The sequence below is a fragment of the Chroicocephalus ridibundus genome, chromosome 1 (assembly GCF_963924245.1).
Source record: "Chroicocephalus ridibundus chromosome 1, bChrRid1.1, whole genome shotgun sequence".
Taxonomy (NCBI): Eukaryota; Metazoa; Chordata; class Aves; order Charadriiformes; family Laridae; genus Chroicocephalus; species Chroicocephalus ridibundus.
The window spans coordinates 135,945,980-135,966,255 of NC_086284.1; the positions used below are offsets into that span (position 1 = coordinate 135,945,980).

General features: G+C 40.8%; 1 protein-coding gene across 5 annotated transcripts in view; it reads right to left on the bottom strand.

Moving 5' to 3' along the window:
• Positions 1–695: 695 nt before the first annotated feature.
• Positions 696–20,276, bottom strand: part of PHF21B (PHD finger protein 21B) — a 175,582-nt gene continuing 156,001 nt past the window's right edge. For all 5 annotated transcript variants that reach the window (XM_063354972.1, XM_063354960.1, XM_063354951.1 and 2 more), the window contains 7 exons: positions 15,016–15,092; positions 12,139–12,193; positions 8,545–8,567; positions 6,999–7,157; positions 5,892–5,967; positions 5,417–5,520; positions 696–2,976 (listed from right to left, as the gene is read on the bottom strand). In XM_063354972.1, coding sequence (XP_063211042.1) covers positions 2,752–2,976; positions 5,417–5,520; positions 5,892–5,967; positions 6,999–7,157; positions 8,545–8,567; positions 12,139–12,193; positions 15,016–15,092 — 719 coding nt within the window. In that variant the 3' untranslated portion in view covers positions 696–2,751. The remainder of the gene's footprint in view (positions 2,977–5,416; positions 5,521–5,891; positions 5,968–6,998; positions 7,158–8,544; positions 8,568–12,138; positions 12,194–15,015; positions 15,093–20,276) is intronic.

Here is a 20,276-nt window from a genome sequence, read left to right on the forward strand (position 1 = left end):
TGTAAACAACTTTACAAAATGGGCCCACCACACATTTGAAGAGCACCCGAAAGTGCAGGTCTGAAACCAAAGCCCATGGGGCTGCCAGCAGATCTGCTGCAGCCAACTGCGTGTCCGTCTGCAGCAAGTCCCTCTCCAGCACCCCGCTGTAGGCAAAGACCACGCTGCCCGCAACCTGCACACGGGATGTAAGGAGCACACGTGGCCAGCCTGGCTGATGTACGGCAACGCGTTACCCTGTGGTAACCTTTTTCTGTCTTGGAGCCCTAGGCTTGCTCCCAAGCTGACTCGGCTCACCTTAATTTGGGGCAAGGCCACTGCAGCGTTTAAATCCTGGTGAAAACTTCAAAAACGCAATCCACAAGAGACGTAAGAGGAAAAGGGAGAGATCTGCGCCAACAACTCTGCCTACAGATCCCGGGAAAAGCGGGATGGGAAGTTACTCTACGAAGGGGGAAGTCAAAAGAAAGGGAGTCAACAAGGTGCCTCTGCCTGGGAGAAGGAAAGAAGTGGAAAGTACTGTAGTTATTCTAGAGTTGTTTAAATCTGAAAATTGAAGACAGCGGTGGAGAAATTGGCACCGGTCACTTCACCCCCTCGGCCAGAGTCTGGCCGGGGAAGAGGTGACAACAGCACGCCACGCTGAGTCCCATCAGCAGTGGATATCACCACGACAACGCCATTAAATTGTCAATCAAGTTTAATGCATCATAAAGAAGTAAAACTACATTGGCATATTTAAGACAAACACTTGTTTTTTTCTATGCACACTATCCACTGGACAGTCCCCTTTTCAAAATAACTACTTTTAACAGTCCAAGACACTTCTTCAGAAATTCTTCACATATTAAACCTTCCACGCTTTTCCTTTTTTTTTTATTTGTCTGAGAAGGAAAAAAAATCATTAAACCTGAAAACATTTACATTGCAAGCCACGTTAGAATGCATAATTGGCATACAATAACCAATGTATAACAATTGTGTTTTACTTAGTTCACTTTGTTCATCAATAAAAGAATATAAAAATCTTGTTCAACCGAGTGTTGTGTATTAAAATAGATTTGTATAGTACTGCACAGTTTCTCCCGGAGTTGTGAAAATGGTTGAAGGGACCATGTGCTGCCTAGTGATGGGCGACGGAAAAAGCCAGTCCCTCATGTTTTTTTTTTTTATTAAAAAAAAAAAAAAAGATATTCGGCACCATGTGATATGCTGATGTGAGAGACTAGCCTTGTGTCGTGCTCTGGTGGCTTCTTGCTTTCCTTAAGTACCTGTTGTGCTAATTGACGGAGAACTCATAAACAACAGAGACGATGGCATCTGGGGTGGGTGTGTGTGTGACGTTGAGAAAAACCGGGGTGCCCATCACTACCTTCCCGGGCAGGCCGCAGGGTGACGGGGGGGCCTGTGGCCTACGGGGCGGCCAGGCGGACCCTTGCAGTATCAGGAAGACTAGCTAGTGAAACAAGCAGGCGCACTGGGATTTTCTCAGGCTAACGCTAAACGCTCCCCAAATGTGCTAAAATCCAACAAAATATTAAAAAGGAATCAAGTTTCCAAAAAAACCCCAACAAACCCTTTAAGTTTTCCACGGCCTGTCCCTCCCCCAGAACTCTTGATAATATCCAGTAGGAAAAACAACCCCTTAAGGCAGGGTTGTTTGTTTTTTTTCCTGTACCATTTCAGCAGATATTTCTGCAAGCAAAAAGAAAAAAAAATAAATCACGTTATATATTTTTAACAATAAAAATGCAGTACAAAAATGTAAAGTTATCTTTTTGGCATATTATCTGTACTGGCAAGAAACAAAAAACAGAATATTTATTTGCTTTTTATCTTTAAAAAAAATCGAAAATTAACTAAAAAGAAAACCCCCAAAATAATCTTTTTAAAAAACAAACCCCAACCTGCCAAAGATATCCAACTATTATGGTTTATGCTAAATCTTGCACAAAAACTCCATGAGAAAAATACACTGATAGCAAAATAAGTAAAAAGGACCTGCAAAAAAGTAAGGAGTTTTACAGTCATACTTTTTTAAATACTTCGGAACGCATATACAGAAGCATCAGCATGAAAATACTTCAATATTTTACTAGAAACGCTAACTTCATACAGTTTCTTTATTTAAATATCTGCAATTCTCAACTCTAATAATACTGAAAAAAAACGATCTTTTGTTTCGAAGGCTCTGTGAGTGTCCGTGACGCCGTTCTGGTCAAAAACGGCCCCCTCTCCAGGTCACCTGAATCAACGGGGCCAACTTTGTTCCTCTGATAAGAATCCATGTCGAGTCCTAAGTAGTTCAGTTTCTGGTTATCTCACCGATTTCCCTCCCACACATAGCTTTCAGCCCAACTACTTCTCTACTAGCTCACTAACTCTTTGCATTGAAAATTTTCCCCTTAAAGCAGAACTGGAAACCCGTCTGCCCCCCACAAAAGGATATCCCGCTTCCTATCGGCCATACTTTTCCTCTTCATCCTTAGTCATAAATACATTAAGGCCAACATAACAAAAAAAATCTCATAAGCACTGAAGGTCTCGGCAAATACAAAACTGCAGCATAACCCGCGCTGTGGGAACCTGCTGCCACAGTGACCTACAAACTGGACTGATTGGTTTGCAAGTTTCTACGCGTATCAAAACTGAGATTGTTCCTTCTCTCCTTTGTTTCTGTTTAATCTCTCATCTGCGCATGTGTATAAAGTTCTTTTCCCCCCTTCTTTTGCTCTCTCACAGCCGGCTCTGTCAGTTGTTACCCTGTGATTGCTGCAAGGCTTTGTGCATGGCAGCGGAGGCAGAGGAGGGTTTGATCCAGGGGACAGTTAGCAGGGAGGAGGTGGTGGTGGTCGTCATGGTAACCTGAATCATCTGCTCGTTTTGTATCAGTCTAATGAGGGTTTTGAGACGTTCCAGTGATGACTGAGTCCCTTTCTGCTGGGCCAACAGGCTGGTTTTTAGCTCTAAGCATTTCTGTCAAATAAAGAGAAGAGGAGAGAGAAGGGAAGACTGAGAATACATTCAAATTGGTGTCAAACATCTCTCCAAACATCCTTTTGTGTCTTGAGTGCACGTCCTGCTCAAAGGAAGTATACTCTCCTTTGGGGATAGCAAAACCACAGCTTAACGAATGGAGTAATCATCAGTGCTGCATACACTGCAGCAGCTGTCTAAGGTAACAATATTCATCCCAGTCCAAATGCATTCAGAGGACGTTTCCGACCTCATCCTGTAGACAGCCTGGCAGAAATGCCTTCTCCAAAGAGATTACTGGCACAGGATTGTAATAGCTGTATTATTGGAAAGTACCGAAGTCACCAGTGAGGTCTCTAAATCTTACCAAAAGGCATCAATAAACATTGGAGGGATAAACCTCATCACGACGCATTTTGTATGTGACACACATTTCAGGGAGTCAGTACTCTGAAGACAAGTTGATCTCTCTAAACATGATGTCAATATCTTTCTGGCAGAAAACTCGATCTCAGACAATACTGTTATACCACTGCAGTCACAAGAAAGTCTTTTTCCTACGGGGTGGCCAAACTGCACCCCACAATCACTTGAAACATTTCATACAAACCAACATGAAAATAAGGGTGACAGAAGGAGCCAAATGAAGGCATCTCAAATCTCTCTCTCATAGCGTTATAGAATCATTTAGGTTGGAAAAGACCTTTAAGATCAAGTCCAACCATCAACCTAACACTGCCAAGTCCACCACTCAGCCATATCCCTAAGCACCACATCTACGTGTCTTTTAAATACCTCCTTTTCTCCAAGAAGAGAGAAGGAAGAGTCAGTAATTCTCCTTTCTCTCCCCAACTCTATGCTGCTGCAGCTAACATCCCATCCTTTACACTATCAACCGGCCTGCGAGGGACTATGTGACAGATCAAAAACCTGAGCCTGTCTGCTAGACAGAAAGGGACGGTGGCCTCTCTAATATGTGAAACCACCTGGGCCTGGCAAAATTGGTTATTTGTCTGCAGGTTGGTCCTCCTTGGCTACGGTCCAGACTGTCCAGGGTTGGAGTGAATCTCCAGTCCTGGGGACGGGGGAAATGCTCTCTTGAAAGTCAAGTTGTTTGAAAAGTAACCACATGGAGCTGCTCAGAGATTGGTTTAGATAGGTGAAATCTCAGGTGAAGGATAAATCATGTTCTGTTTTTACCAAATAATTCCATTCCACCTGTGGCATCTATAAAAGTGTAAATCTCTGTTCAGGCAAATGTCAGAAATTAAATGCTCTGTGCTGGAACACCTTTAATTGCTTTTCTTCTTTCAAGTGGATGTATCTCCAATAAATATAATCATCAGCTGATATTACCATTTAAATAAGACAGTGTTGCCCACTGAAAGAACCTGATTCTGCTTAGGTAGAAATGTTACTGATTTTGGAAGCCCTGACATATACCTGGTAGCTGACTGCATCCCCAAATGCTCTTCTTTATCTGAACACCTCATCCCACTGCACCTTCCTACCTACTAAAGATATTCTGTACCCCAGAGTCATTCTTCATACATATGTGTGTTTCCATTCGTGCTGATGGTGGCTATACACACTTACAGGGAATATTCCCCACTGTGATGTCTTTTAATGAGTTATTGCTTTTCCTTCCACTCTATTTTAAATGTGATAAATATTTTAACATGCCTCCTCTGGATAACTGCAATGGTAAAACAAGTAGCGACCAGTCACTCCTGCAGCTGCCACTTTGATTTTTCCAGGGTAAGGAAGTTTCAAATATTTATTGAGACTGCCGTGCAAGCTAACAGCTACCCTTTATGAGTGGGTTGGAGGTGAGGTAGCCCCAAATAAGTTCTTTCACCCATAGAGAATAGGAATTATGGTGTTGAACTCTGCCCATTCATTGCTGCCGAAGACTTGTCTTCATAGCACGGTATGCGCGGGAGACATCTCCAGTCAACATTTAGCTTTGAAACAAGAGAAATGATTGCCAACCCATCCCCAGTCATTAAGAGATTGTTACAACACTCAGCCCCTGAGACAAATAAAGATGGTTATTTCTACCTAATCTCAAGAGTTCTGAGCTACCACTGGAAGACATGCTTGTGACTAAACTTTTCACCTGGAGAATGGAATTGCCTTAAAGTCACTGGGCAGATCAGAGCTGTGCATGGCACTAGAAGGAAGGCAGCCATAGCTATTTTGGTTGGGTTTTGTGCGTAACAGGAATTCAGGTGATTTTTCCTCCTCGCCTGCCAGAGCAGCTTGCTTTTGTCCATAAAGGAAATCCATGTTTTCCCTCAGAGAGAGAAACATTCACACTTGAACATCTGTAGCTTGGGAGCATAAATCATTTTCTAGCCACAAAATATGAGTTTTTCAGGCATAATTTCTTTATAAACATCTCTGCAGGAGACTCTGTGTCCCCACTCAGGTGTCCTACCTTCACTGCATTGTTGAGAAGTCGATCTTTTTCTTCTAACTGTCTATGCTCACTCTTCAGCTCGCTGCTTCTCTTTAATAACTTTCGCTTCTCTTCTTCTTTGACTGTGGAACAATAAGATTAAGGATGCAGAAGTTAAGAAAAGGACATATGGTAAAACTGTGGGCTTGAGTTTCTGCTTACATGCATGTGTCTATGTCAACGGCTAGCACACAGGACAAACCTAAAGTTACACTGCACCTTTGAGATGAATTAGAATTAATCCTTGGACCACGTGTGGTCCTGGAAGCCTCCAAGAAAGAGGTGAAAGTAACCTGCTTTTCCCAGGTACAGCCCCTTATGGCCCTTTTCTTAATAATGCCATGATATCTGGTAGCATTACAACACGTCTTTAATATTAGTGCCATGAAGGACTCAAATGGCATTGCCTGTCACAAGCAGGGAACTCCTTGTCAATAGCTACGTTAAGCCCTACCTGTTTTATGAGTAACATAGGAGTGAACAATAGCCAAAGTTCCAGTCCACGGCACATTGTCATCTTTCTTTAACACCTATAAGCCCAGGAAACAATAAAAAGTTAGAACTCCACAAAGGCACACATTAATGTTTTTCTTCCTCCAGCCTCACAGCTCTGCAGGACCAGATCTAGGGTCCTTGTCTCAGAATTCGCATGCTGAAAAGTAACGAGAGAATAATTTGAGCAGCAGTCTCCATTAGGGCTTACTCCTTTACACGTCACTATAAACTCTACTACCAAAGAGTGCTAAAAAAGGTTACAAATCCTCTGTTTCTTGTTGCCATGTCCAGAAGACATTCTTCAGCCCCTGACAAGAAGATCTCCACAGTCAGGAACGTTTGTCTACTGAACATGCGAAAGGTTGTTGGTCCATATGAAAACATGACTGCGCATATCTAACCATGGGCTGCTCTGCTCTCTGCAACTGCGTGCTAGAATTTCCCCTTGACATATTCAAGGGAACATAACAGTGATCTCAATTCTAAATACAAAGAACTCTAAGGCACAAAATCTAAGCCTCCTCTACAATTGTCACTCTACAATTCAGTGACACTGTACTGTTTTAGTCATTGTTTTCCTGTTCATGCAATCAGCATTATTCACAGCAACTAGACAAATTCGCATTTCTGACACGGCTATGATCAATAGCTACGTGTAATAAATGATTTAAAGAAAAGGAAGTGTTCTCTTCACAGCTTTCAGATCCACTGGTGAACAGTGTTTGCTTCTGACACTGTCTCCCTCATCTGTAAGATTTACATTACTTGTCTGGCAACCCCACGTGATGGTGGCTTTATTGTAAAAAAGGGAAACAAAGGAAATGAAGAGACATTTTAAAAGGACAAACCTAGCAGATGCGATTACAGGGAAGCTAAGGCACTTGGTGCATGTTCTAGCTCCAACATGATGAAAATACCAGAAACAAATGCCGCAACCTGTACTAAAAACTTCTCGGCATTACTTAGCTAATACGGTCCCCTAAGCTGTGACCGTAGGTTAGATTAGTTTAGTGGTACACAAATTTGAGATTTTTTTTCTTGGCGTGCTACGCTCCATGAAGCTTACCTTCTGTTGGCACTTTGGACAGACCCAAACCCCCTTGGGGGCAGTTTTGAGGGGTGGGTCCAAGCAGTTGAGGTGATATGCTCTGGGACATGTGCCACAGGGCTGCAAGTTAACGCCACGCTTGCAAGCAGTGCAGTGTTCATCGTGGTGGATCTCATTCTGCAAGAGAAGAAGGATGGCTTGGGTCAAGTCAAGCCATTGAGAACTTCTCTCTGGACAGCATTCACAGCCACTATTGCAGCAGACAGGCCCACTCAAACACCAAATCTAATTGTCAGAAGCACCCTGGCCACTGTAGAAGACGACAGAAATAATGGTGTATGATAGCAACAAATAAAACCAAATGAAGAGCCAGAAGCAAGTTCCGTAAATTGAAACAGCTAGAAAAGTAAATAAAAACCAACTAATCAAACACAGAGGGAGTCGACGAATATAGGCAGCTTGCAATGTAGAAATTGTTTCACTTGTTCTTGATAAAGTGTCACTCCGACACATGCATCACCATGTGCAGCTCTATTTTGAAGCATGGATCAAAGTCAGTATGTGGATCGCTTGTCCTTCAAGTCCAAAGCAGAAGGAAGCAAGCAAGGAAAAGTTTCTGGGGAAAAAGCACAGTTCCATGTTTTATGCCCGTTGCCTCAAAGAGCAGCTAGGAAAACTGGGTGCTCGAGTACAACCTTTTGCTATGTACCCTCTTCGTCAACTCCTCTAGAGGGCTCCTCTGTCCCTCTGTTCTCCCTGGCACTAATTGTTCTCTGTTCAGATCTCTCTGACAACCTTTCTCCAACAAGACTGATTAGTACTTTGTCTGAAGCAATATATAAAATGAACTAAGACTCATCAACAAAGTTACAATGTCATGTAGTAAATTGCTATGCTAATCTGGTGGCAACGTTAATTACTCTTTGTATAATTAAGTGCATTTTAATAAAGGAGATACTGATTTTGAAGCTCTCATGGCTTGTGAATCGTTATAAAAAAACCCTGAATTCTCGTAGTGCTTTTCCAGGAAGGAGAATAATAATTTTGTACCTTTGTTAATTCCAAAAGCATATTTTCATTTTTAGGGATATTAATTATAATCTTTCATGGTAGTTTTAGTCAGGCTTATATCCTGAATTCTAACTCAGTCCTGTCAAAAAATTGCTCACCAAAATATTACTCTTTAGGAATTACCTGCTCAAAAAGTTTTGATTTTAGCCTCAATGTAAAGAGATTTAATCTATACAAACTAGAATGGTTACTCATTTTTCTTAAAATTTTCATTAAAAAGACAAATCTGGACTACCAATTTCTCAATCAGTGGATTCTACAAAGGGATTAAACTCAAGCCTTGCATAGGAAAGCCCAAGAGTTCATCTGTTTGAAATTCTAACTTAGAGGCTGAAAGATTTATTTAACTGGGAAATGTTTTATACAAGAAGTATGAAAGGCAAAGAGAATACTCCAGTTTTGTACCACAATAGACTACAGTAACCAGAAGCAAGCACTGAATTACATGGGGATGAGAAGGACACTGATAATACACAAATTTTGCTACACATACCTTCCAGAATGGATCCTCATTTGCTAGCATATGAAAGAAGGGCAGAGAACAGATTAGTGGGAAATACATCACTGCGGTGAATGCTAGTTCTCAGCTATGGGAGTAATTTTGGTCAAGTTGTGACATTGCCAAAATTAATGTGGGCAGGAAAGAATACAACAGCGAGCAGTGGAATTAGCATTTGAGATTTAAAAATTTACATTGCAGGCATCCTGTGTCTGAAGACCTGATGTTAAAAAGTACTTGTATGAGAAGCACAGACTCAGTTTCAAATTTTCAAAGATTTTCATGCAGACCTCCTCTCTGCATGTCACTAGTCCAAAAGTCTTTCTTAAGGACTTCAGCCTGATGGGTGATGAACAGTCTGGCCTTGAACCAGCAAGGCACTTAAGCAGGCGCTTAACTTGGGAGTATGAAAACGGTGCCACTGACTTACCGTTAAACACATGTTTAAATGTTCAGCTGATTCATGGCCAAAATGGCCAGCTACTTGTGCGACTGAGCTTTATGTTATCATCAACTCTTTATCATCAAACTACTGCCACCCAAACTGCCAAGATTTTCTGACCTTCTGATGAAACGAGTCTCTAGTGATTGCATTCACAGCCTGATAAGAACAAGAACCACCAGAGCTCGCTGGAAAGCATACCAAGCCTTTCATAAAAATATTTGTGAAATTCATCACACTTTGGTCCAAAAATATAAAGCGAGAACATTTTAACAGCTTTATGGAAACCGCACAGTGGGTTGTAATTTTTGCTGCTGATTTGTAAGGGGCTGGTGCACGCTGTCCCACTGACAAACAGCTGATGGAGAAGCCTTTGTTTGAAATAAAAGTGGAGACGACCAAACTGATATTTCTGTCCGTCGACAAATCCTTCTTCAGCTCCCTCTCTGATCACAAATTGGAGTACAGCTGCCACAAGGTGATCTCTTATATACAGATCAACCTGCTGTTACACTTTCGTTTTACACACATGAAGATGCAGACACATTCACATCTCTCACACATGTAGGAAGAGGAACATCAGAATGAAAGAACAGCTTCACCTCAATTAGACCAAAGGTTTCAAAGCCCGGGGTCCTTTGCTAACAGCATCCAGTGCTGCCACTCCTGCACAGAGTGCAACAACAGGGCAAGCACAGAGTAAATTTTTCTGCTCCAGAAGTATCCTCCCAGATGCTAGCAGTTTATGGACCTCCCTAACCAGGAGTTTGCATCTTCATTTTTATATTTAACAGCCGTACATAGATTTCTTTTCTTCCATAAATTTGTCTACTTTTTCCAACAATTGTAGTGTCCTTTGGCAATGAGTTCCATAATTAATTGCAGACTTATAAAATCTGTAGATGTCACTTTATATACACAAATACACACACAGATATCCACTGTGATACGACACCGCGATTACTCAAGGGATATAAATGTTATTCAGATAAACAGGGGCTTGATAATTGAAGAGTCTTTTCTACAAATGATACATGTCAGGTGATGTGACCTCATTTCAGGTAAGACATTTTCAGATAAATGAATCCTGATTAATTGACATTTTGCTGAAAATTTACAAGAATTGTTTTCTTCTGCATTTCTGGAAATGACAGTTGTTTCTGGTACTTCATAGGGGTTGTTTTAGTTTGTTTATTTCTCTTTTCAGCTCACTTTTACTAACAAGTTTTAAGCATTTTAAAATATGTCCACTTCTGCCTTCCAGTTGCTGAAAAATTAAACTGAAGACATTTTTTTTAAACGAGCATTTTATAAGAGAAGGGGAAGTCATCTCCGCAGTGAGGGCCGACAAGTACACCACTGCAGCCCCAAGCTGTCTGCGACAGCAGCTGCCTTCGGTTCAGAGCTTACAGAGCATCGAGCACAACAGTGCCCCATGCACATGGCTAATAAACCCCTACAGAGGCAGCGAGTTCTGCTATAAAGAAGTCCATCTTAAAACTGCCAGAATATGCAGAATCCTAGTGCCCATTCTGGATGCTGGAAAAAGCAAGGATGAAGGACTTGAAGAGGAATTAACAATTAAGAAGAGTGCTGATTTCCAAGCGGCTCTGAGACAGACGCGCCACTGGAGCTCTTGTCACCTGCCTACTTCCTTGCAAATAAAATGGCAAACCCATGGCAGAAAGAAGGCCAGAGATATCAAACCCCAACTTAAACGAAATCCCCTGAGGGGCTAACATCACGGCTTGCTAACATTGCCATTCTCTCCTGGTTTTCCCATGTGTTTACATGGGAAAAACAAGGGCTATGATAAGACAAATAATAAATTATCATTTTAATTTTGAAGATAAAAATAAGGCAGGAATAATGTTTTTTTCCACTGGGGCTCACACGAGCATGGGCTCCTGCTAAGAGGCATGTCATCATAGCCGTTTACTGTGTAATAACCCCTCTTGTCCTCTGAGACCCTATGCATTAGAGGCACATGGTAAGTAGGCCAATTGTTTGCACCTAGCACACGGAAGTTTGGAAGGTAGAGAGATGCACCACTGCATTTCATTTGCTGATCCTGTGGCACAGGAATTCAAGGCAGGGCCAGAAAGGTGAATCTCAAGCACTAAACATGACACTTGACAGGGATATCAAGCAAACACTGAAAAACTGTCAAAACTTCATGTCTTAATTGGAATTATCCCTGTAAACGCTCCTAACACTGAAATAATATTTGGCTTAGAAAAATGCCTGTCTTCCCGTACCTCTAAGGCACCACAGTGGAGCCTAAGTGATAAAGGCAACATGAGAGTAAGGATTTAATCACATTTCTTTATCGGCTTTCTCTCCTCTTCTGAAATGGAACTCAAACTTCTGACTTTCCTTCTTAAAATCCTGCATGGGCCTTGTCTGAAGAATTAAACTGTACTCAGTGTTCTCCTTCTTTCATATCCCACCTCCCAACTCTTTGTCTTTTCTGTAGGTTGCACGTTTTTCCTGGAATGAGCTTCTTCACACGAGCTAATCATCATCATCCCCAAATGGCTCCTCTGAGTTGTCCATTCTCAAGGCTTTTACCATGAAATTTTCAGCATCTGAAGTTCTTATAAATACAAGATTGGAAGGCATCTTCAAAGACGTCAAATCTAGATTTATGGCTCCAGCTCTTGGAGTCAGAAAAATTGTGTGGGTTTTCAACTATTGTTTTTAAAGCAAAAGGTATGGTAAATTTCTAGCCCTTCAGGATGTACAGCGGTTTCTTCAAGCTGATGAGAAGCAGCAAATGAAAAGCCCGGAACAGTAATTATTTTTTAAATCCCAATTTTTCAATATATATTTTTATGCATTTGGGGTTGGCAACACTGCCTTCTTCAATCAGGCCTTTCACTGCATGGTGCTTGCAATACCAGAGATCAGATTTTCCACTGATTGCAGAGACTTTGGATCCGTTTCTGCACAGTTTTGAACTTTAGCCTTATCCTTCAATTGTTTTTGCAGCAAAACCGTCTATTTTCACTGCACGCTAAAAAGTGCAGGGACCTTACACGAAGTAATGCCCTATGGTACCCCCGCAGTAATTCATATGAAATCCTACTAATAAATATTTAACATGTCATTAGAATAGTAGTATATTCATTTTAAAACATGCTTACCTCTTGTTGAAAGGAACAAGGGGTTATTCAAATAATTTGATGCAAGACGTTTCCGCTACAAGGGAAAAGAAACCAACCACAGTGTCACTGAAAAGTGCTCTGGTTGTCTCCTACCATTTCATATTAACAATCTCCATGAGCTTCCCTCATACAGAACTAGCTATCCAGAAGCCAGTTCTGTGACTCAGAATATTTGTTGCTAACCCCCGAGACAGTCACACAAACAGATGTATTATTTACCTTTCTAACAATCTTTCATTAGAACACTTTGATGCGCACTCGATTTTACTAACGAGAGAGAAATGGAAATTGCAAATTGTATTGATTGCGTTCCAGGATACGTTGTAAAGGTCAGTAAGAGCAAGGCAACAGCAACAGTAACTCCAAACCTAGCAGATAAACAATGTCCAAAAAAAACCCTGTGTAATAAACTGTTGCTGTGAGATTACATCTTTATTTGCGTATATAGAAATGGTGCTGAACTTCCCACCTGCAGAAAAGCATCACTACCTTCTGTGACACTTGCCTACAGTTCCTAGGAACATGTTTTGTTTGCAAGCAGTGTATGTGGGCCTAAGCAAAATATTTCTCTTTCAGAAGTTAATGTGTAGACCTCTAGAAGCTGGCAGTGATTTCAATCTGCTGAGGTCACAGGTCACCAAAGACTTTCAAACTTGCAAACACAGACCACTGGAAACCTAACTGAGATGTTTAATTCAATGCAACCCATCGCCAACTTGTCAGATGGTAAAAGCCGTTGGTCAATAGCAAGCCAGGCTTCATTAACAGTCTGTGTAACCCCTAATTGTTTCTCTGACCCATCCAATACCTGTACAGCAGGACTGGAAACAGTACCATTTTCCTCCATTAGATATTGTCAGACTCTTCTTGGAGGAAAATTAGAGGGTTTTTGCTAATAAATGATTTACTCTGTGGCGAGTAAACTGTTCTCTTATACACAGGTGCCTGCCAATCTGTTAATGAATTTTGAATTGATGTTTCTTCCTTCAAAAAATGCCCAGCCTGAAACTTGACCCTTTCCTATGTAAAAAAAAAACCAAACCAAACCAAAACAAAACCACAAAACGCTATGGAGAATGGGAGAATAGAATGGTATCCTCTTTTTTTTTTTTAAGAAAAAAGCTTTGAAAAGAAAAAGCACAACATTCAAGTGAAGACATAAGACCGTGATCACATTTGTGTAATCAAGGAAGTTAGCATCACCACTACAGATGCTGAGCTCCTGCCGTTTCGAGGGGCGTTGGCAAATAAAAAGTCTAATTTATATGCAATTTCAATTTAAACAATCATGAATTAAAGATCATTCGGCAGACTAACCGTAAATTAAACTGCACCAAAATGCCTGAAATGCCACAAAATACCTCAACTCACTGATTAGCAAATCAATCTGAGCAGCTAATTGATCAGAGAAAAACCATCTGCCTCCATTTTACTTGAACAGCATTCCCCATGGTCAGTTCTTAATGACAACTCCTAATGAGGACACAGCTGATCAGCCACAGGACTCTCTCACAGATATTTCTTCCTCCACGCCATCTTTCACTTCAGGATATGCTTTTGAGAATAGATATAATGAGATGTATGAACTAGGGGTGCAGCAGACCTCCTCAATCGCCTCCTCCATCCCTGCTCCAAGATAACTGAGTTTCTCACAGATGCTGATCAGACTATGCCACAAAACTCTGCTGCAAGTATTTAAATAAACTTATCAGGACAAAAAGGTCTAAGAGGAGAGACTATTAATGCTAGCAAGGCTAAGGTTCTTACTGCGTTAAATACTGGATGTACAGACATCAATACTTGCTCTGAAGAGGTCGCTAAAGAAACGTTGAGGAGTTCTGAAGAATTCAAGTGCCCTGAGCTGCTCTGGAGTATAAAAATCCCCAATACTTTGAAAAAAGGACAGTCAAGAAGCAGCTTGACTACAGTGGTGGGTTTCTTCTTAGCCTTATCTGTCTGCTGTCTGGCAACAAACGTAGGAATCTGAAATGCTGGCATACCAAAAATTCTGCATAGCTGCCACCTAAATAAAGAAAAGTCACTTTCTTAAGGCTTAAAGAACTCAGAACACAGAGGAATCTTGCTTAAATGGAGAGCTGGCTGCAAATCAGTTTCATTCCTGTAGGAAGTTGAAATAGTAACCCCAAACTATGGTGAAATTTTAAAGGTGGAATTTTAACATGCTGAATAAACACCTATATGTCAGTTCAGAAACAAAGAAACAAACAATTTCAGAAGAAGTTAAGTCTATTTATATGCTGACCAGGTTTGCAATCCAATACTATGTAGGACGAAATTTTGCTACTTCCATAAATGTAACAGCATAAGTGTAACAGACAACAGAGATTATCCAGCGCATTTTATTTTTAATTATGCATTATTATATTTATTATGCAGGCTTCCATACCCCCTGCAGGGTGCACTGATTCTTAAACCAACACATCCCTTTTATGAATGTCACTAATGAAAAAAGCAAATTTCTCCATTTATTATTTGGCACATCAGAAAAGAGAAATAGCAATGCAAGTTTGAACATAATGCACCACTTCGGTTCTTCAGTTCTGACCTAAAGGGACCATCTGCGTGGGTGAAAGAGTAATTAGGCCCCACATTAATTTAGTCCTTTTGGCCTTTATTAAAACTAAGATGAATTCTAGTTTGAAGCAAGTGATGTTGTGGGGTGAAAACCTGTTGCTTAGCTACTGAGATGAGATCTTTTCTTTCTTTTCCACATCGATATCTCTTTACAACTAAATGTGTGTTTCTGCATTCATATATACTTTTGTAATAAGAAGCACTTAAACCTTTTATTGACGTGGAATAGAACCGTGGTAAAAAAAGTGAATGATAAAGTACCTCTGTTTCCAAGAGTCCACTGTAGGCTGGATTTGCTGTGCTTCTTCTCTTTCTTTCCTGACGCTTGCTCTGGATTTCTGTAACCATGGAAAGAAACATGAATTGTGCGTTTCTCATTCATCAGGGAAAAATGTAGATCTAACTTGTTAAGCAAGATGCTCTTACCCTCAACCCCTTGGGCTTTGTGTTCAGTTTCAGTTTCTAAAGTGTAATTGGGTTGCATCAGCATTGATATTTGCTGCAGTTCAAGGTTTGACATTAATCAGCTCTTCCTTGCAAGATTCAGAACACACGCATTTTTTATTTTTTCCCCTCCTCCAAGGTAGACTTCTGCTGCCCTACAAGATTTTTATTATGATCCCTTCAGACACATATTCAGCAAGCATCAACAGAGAGCTTTCAAAATACTATCAACGTCTGCTATTAACAAACATGAAGCATTTAAAGCAGTTAAGCCTTGTAATTCGTATCAGATGAAAGCATGGAGATCCTTTTAAATGTAATTTACATTACTTTTCCTCTGCAGAGGTTAGAAAAAGCACGGTCAGAATGGCATGGCTAGATTCAGTTCTAACTAGGGCGTGATGATTTATCCATCCAAAAATACACAACTTCACGATCCTGAGCATGCAAAATGTTGTTACGAGCCGTACATGTATTTGTGTCACTGGAAAGAACAGTGCAAAGACAGGCTCACTGAATTGCAGTCCTGTTTGGAAAAGGGTGAAACGCTAGAGAACTCCCTTCCGCTAAGTGGTACCACCTATTCAAAACGGTACTTGCCGAGGACTGCATTTAGCAACAATTAGTCACGTGCATACTTCTGTAAACACACACAGAAAGAGTGTGCGGATTCCCGGCTCGCTGAAACCTGCAGATTTAATGCTACTTTCATCTGAGCTAGGATTTCATTTCTGTCATATGGGACTTCTTTTTCCAGCTCTTGACGTAAGTTCAGAATGGTGAGATTATTATCACCATGTATTTTAGAACCTACTTTTTATTTCGATAATGAAGTAAGGGCAGACCTAATTTAGCAAGGAGAGCCACCCAGTATGCATCCCATGACCTGAAGTGCGCGCAGCTGGGCTGGTGCTCTATTGTAAAATGTTTCCTATGTGCATATTGTAAGGCAAAGTTTGGACTCTGAACTGGCCGGAGCTTCAGCCCAGAGGACCAGGAGTACACCCAACAGAAACTCAGGACACCATCTGGTTCTACAGAAGGTCTGGCATCTTTCATCAATGTCTAAGCTAAAGAGATCTATCTCAGAACATCCTCAGTGCCAGAAAATGGCCTTCAGGGTATTGAGTACTATCTCCCATTTGCGATCCAACAGTAAGATACAGTCCAGCCTTCAGGATGTTTATGATACATGGGAATAGGATTTCCAACATATAGTTCTGGGTTCCAGGCACCCATTCCAAATGTTGATCGCTTCTCCACAGAGTAAAAGGGGCCACATACCACTTTAAGTGTTGCTAAAGTAAATGGTATTAGTATTGCTGGCCATGTCTTAGACACGACGTCCCTAGAGACGAGGACAGCACTCTGCAGGGATTTTGTACTGCCCTCAGTTCCAAGCTATTGATTTGAAACTTTTCATTCATGAAGGACTATTGGCTAAGCCGCCACTCTTGGAGTGATATATGTATCAGAAGGCAACTGGATAGACAAGAGAAACAGAAGAGCGACTACTTGCATATTCTGGCTGGGTTTTCCCACTGGCACAGGAACATGTCACCTCTCATGCTCAGAAGGTGTCTTCTCCCAGGGCAATTCAAAGAGTACAGACAGCTCTGTGTTCACATCTGACATGAGCTAGACATATGCCGCCATGTGACTCAGGGAGCTATGCAGAATCTCACTACCAAGAAACGTGTGATCCGAGCCTGCACCGAGACGTGCGATAAACACCATGGCTGCAACCAATGCCAGCGTCTTGTTAACATCCTCAGTGCTACGCAGACTTCAAACCAGAGGATCTTGTATGGGTAACAGTTCTGTCCCATTGTGAAAGTATTTCCTACGAAATGCTTGTCTGGCTATGCTGAAACCACCATACCGAAGCTTCCAAACCCTTTGGCATTCTCTGAAGGGAATCTGGCCTCAGCAGCAGAGTAAATCCTAGACATGGATCCCATAGCCTGCCACAGAACCACCGGAGGAGCGATGGTTGTTCTTGATGTCAGAGTCGGTTCTTGTAAGCGGAATGCTCTCAGAGCCAAAATGTGCAAGAAATGACACAACTGAGGAACTGCTTCCCTTGATGCTGGCCAAGAAATGGAGGAAGTGGACCTCCACTAACTCTCTACTTTGATTTCAACAGCGTGAGCTGGAGCCGTGGTGCCCGCAGCCAGGCTCAGTAACCCACCCTACGTGGTTAGTAAATCCAGGGCTTGCAGCACCTCAGCACCCTTGTGGCACTGCAGGGAAAAAGCTGGAGTTAAGGCAGCCCAGGCTTAGTCTTTCCGAAGCGATCACAGACCATGACTTTTCACTGCCCCAGAAAAAGAAACAAAGAATTTGAGAATTTCTGTGTCCATGACTGGGCCGAGTGTCTTCACAAGAGGACTGTGATGGATCTGTAGCTCTCTGCCCTTTTGGGTCCCAGGTTTAAGAGAGAATTTCTTCAGTACATGCTCTCACCAAGGCAACAGAAATATTTGATGGAGTCTGAATCACACATGTGGTAGCTACCTGGAATGCAGCTTTGGAAGAGGCATCGCTATGGTACAGAGATAAAAGCTGGCTGGGGGAAAAAGTAATAGCAGTGGGAATAGATGGAAATAAAGACGGAGAGAGAGAGTAATGAACTGAAACAGCTCTAGGTGTACTCTACCCTATGCAGCCATCAGGGAGGGAGAGCACAATTTCAGCACTTTATTTATGGAAACTGAACAAAAAATATCTGTGCTTTTGATATAAAGAGTATGTACATCTAAGAGTGTATCTGTAAATAATCACACCAAGATAGAACAGAAGCATATGCTGGTATACTGTCTTTTGTTACTTGTTACTTCTGCTAAAATGTATTGTGTATATTTCAAAACAGAGCTTAATAAATTAGAAATAAATAACTTGTTTCAGATGATTAAAACATTCCAGTAACCTAGATGGAAATATTTCAGGGGTTTTAATTTGCTACGGTAAAACAAGATGTGCATTTTTAGAATGACCTGAACTGAAGAATTCTTTTAAAGTTTTCTAGTTTTCTATTTTTTTTTTTTTTTTTTTTACACAATGGTAATGCTAAAAGGTGTTCTAATAGCCCAGAGAAAGAGATTTATTATGTTACAACCATGCACTGCATCACAGAATTGGGCTATCTTATTCCTTAGTTTACTAATTTAAAAAATATAACCCAAAGAGAAAAAGAAACCTCTAAACTGTAATACATTTGACAGAGATGAATAAATTTGAAGATAGCTTTATGGTGGAGGCAAAGCTTCAATGAGCTGCTGCCTTCATCAATAAACACTCTGGATGGTTATTCTGTGAGGCCCGTAATGACAATTTATCTTCAGTGCAAGCCGTACCTTGCAGAATGTCAGTCAGTGGAGGTGCCTGTGTTCACTCACTGGTAAAGGCCTCAAAAGATGCCTCGCACTTGGGCTCTGCAGAACAGAGCTCTTTTCCCAGTGAGGGGAAAGGTGTTCCTCTGGAAGTTAGGAGGAAAGGCTGCTAGGCTGATAAAGGAATCCATATAGAAGTGGATCATAGCCCTTCACCACAAAATTAATGAATAAAATGAAGAAAAGCAGTAACACTGTGAATTAATGATACTGAGTGAATAAGCTTTTAATGACCCAATCTTGATACAGTTTAATTCCAAAAATGTGAAACTGAGAAATACATTAGAAGTACTCAAATAAACTGAACTGTGTAATGACCATAGCTTCCTGATACATAGCAATGGCTGATAACCATAAAGATGACATAGCACTAAAATAATAACCTTTAGCTTGTGAAAGCTCTAAGGGTATTTTTGACAGTTGTAATCACCAATACTCATGAAGAAATACCCTTCCATAGTAAATAGCTCTTGGTGGGAGCCATTTAGTTGAATATTAAAAGTGAATTTGTCTGAAGGAATTGATTCTGCAGGATTAGTATTGTCGCAGTTAGGTTCAAAATGTGCGTCTCCACACCTACTGTAGAACAAACAGAGCAGAGTGGTATTTGGTGTTTTGAACATAAGCATTAAATCCACACAAACAATTTATTAGTTCCAATAAAATCAAAGGGTAAAGAATTATTCAAAATGGAGTTCTCTCTGTTGTAAGCATAATTTGCACTTCAGCATAATTTCAAATGTTGTCCTATTTTCCTTAGACAAAGAAAACAAGAACCAGTCATCATTTGCACTTTTTGGATTATAAATCTTCTCCCAAAATTGCTGTAGCTTTTTAATTTCCATTTCAATCCATTACCATTAAAGGATTACAAAGGCTGATGGCTTAAAGTTTCTTTAAACTGCTTTCAAATTCTCAGTCACTGGGACATTAAACGATTTTCTAAAATGCAGATTTAAAGAGGAAAGACACTGAAAAAAGACAACAAGACCCACAGAAAACCTGCTGCATATATTGAGGAGACCTTACAATTAGGATGCTATTTTCTCCCTAATTCACAACCTTTTAAGGAAAAAAAAAACAAGAGAGTTTTACTAAAAAGAAATCAAGCTGTAAAACAGTAGATACCACTTGAGTCAGCAAGGTATCTAACCACGTGCCTAACTTTACAGCACATAAAACTTAAACTCAGTGCACTGGAAATTCCTAAGTATTTTGCTGACGATGGTCCATGGGATGGGTGGTAAATGTCCATTATCACTAACATTTTTTGTGATCAAGAATCATTGTCAGCTGACACGGATACCAGATTTTTCTCCTTATACTGGTGGAACCACACCAACTTGTATTAGCTGAGCACGTTAAGTAAAACACATCAAGCTGTAGACGTTTTCTTAAAAATAGCTGTATCTTCTCTGCCCGTGAAAACTAACCCATTCTGCCAAGAAACTCCAATTCATCTCACGCCACTGGCAAATTTGCCAAACAAACTCTTTTTTTCCCCCTCTTATTTGTGTTTTCAGAAAGACAAAGCTGAGGCAAAGAAAGGTACAAATCTGCCACCTTTTGCAAGGTATTTTTGGAAGGTTGGAAAATTAAACTGAACACTATGCGATACTGCATTTAGTTTATGCGCAATATTTGTTTGAATTCATATTCAGAAGCCTAGGAAGCATGCTAGCAGCT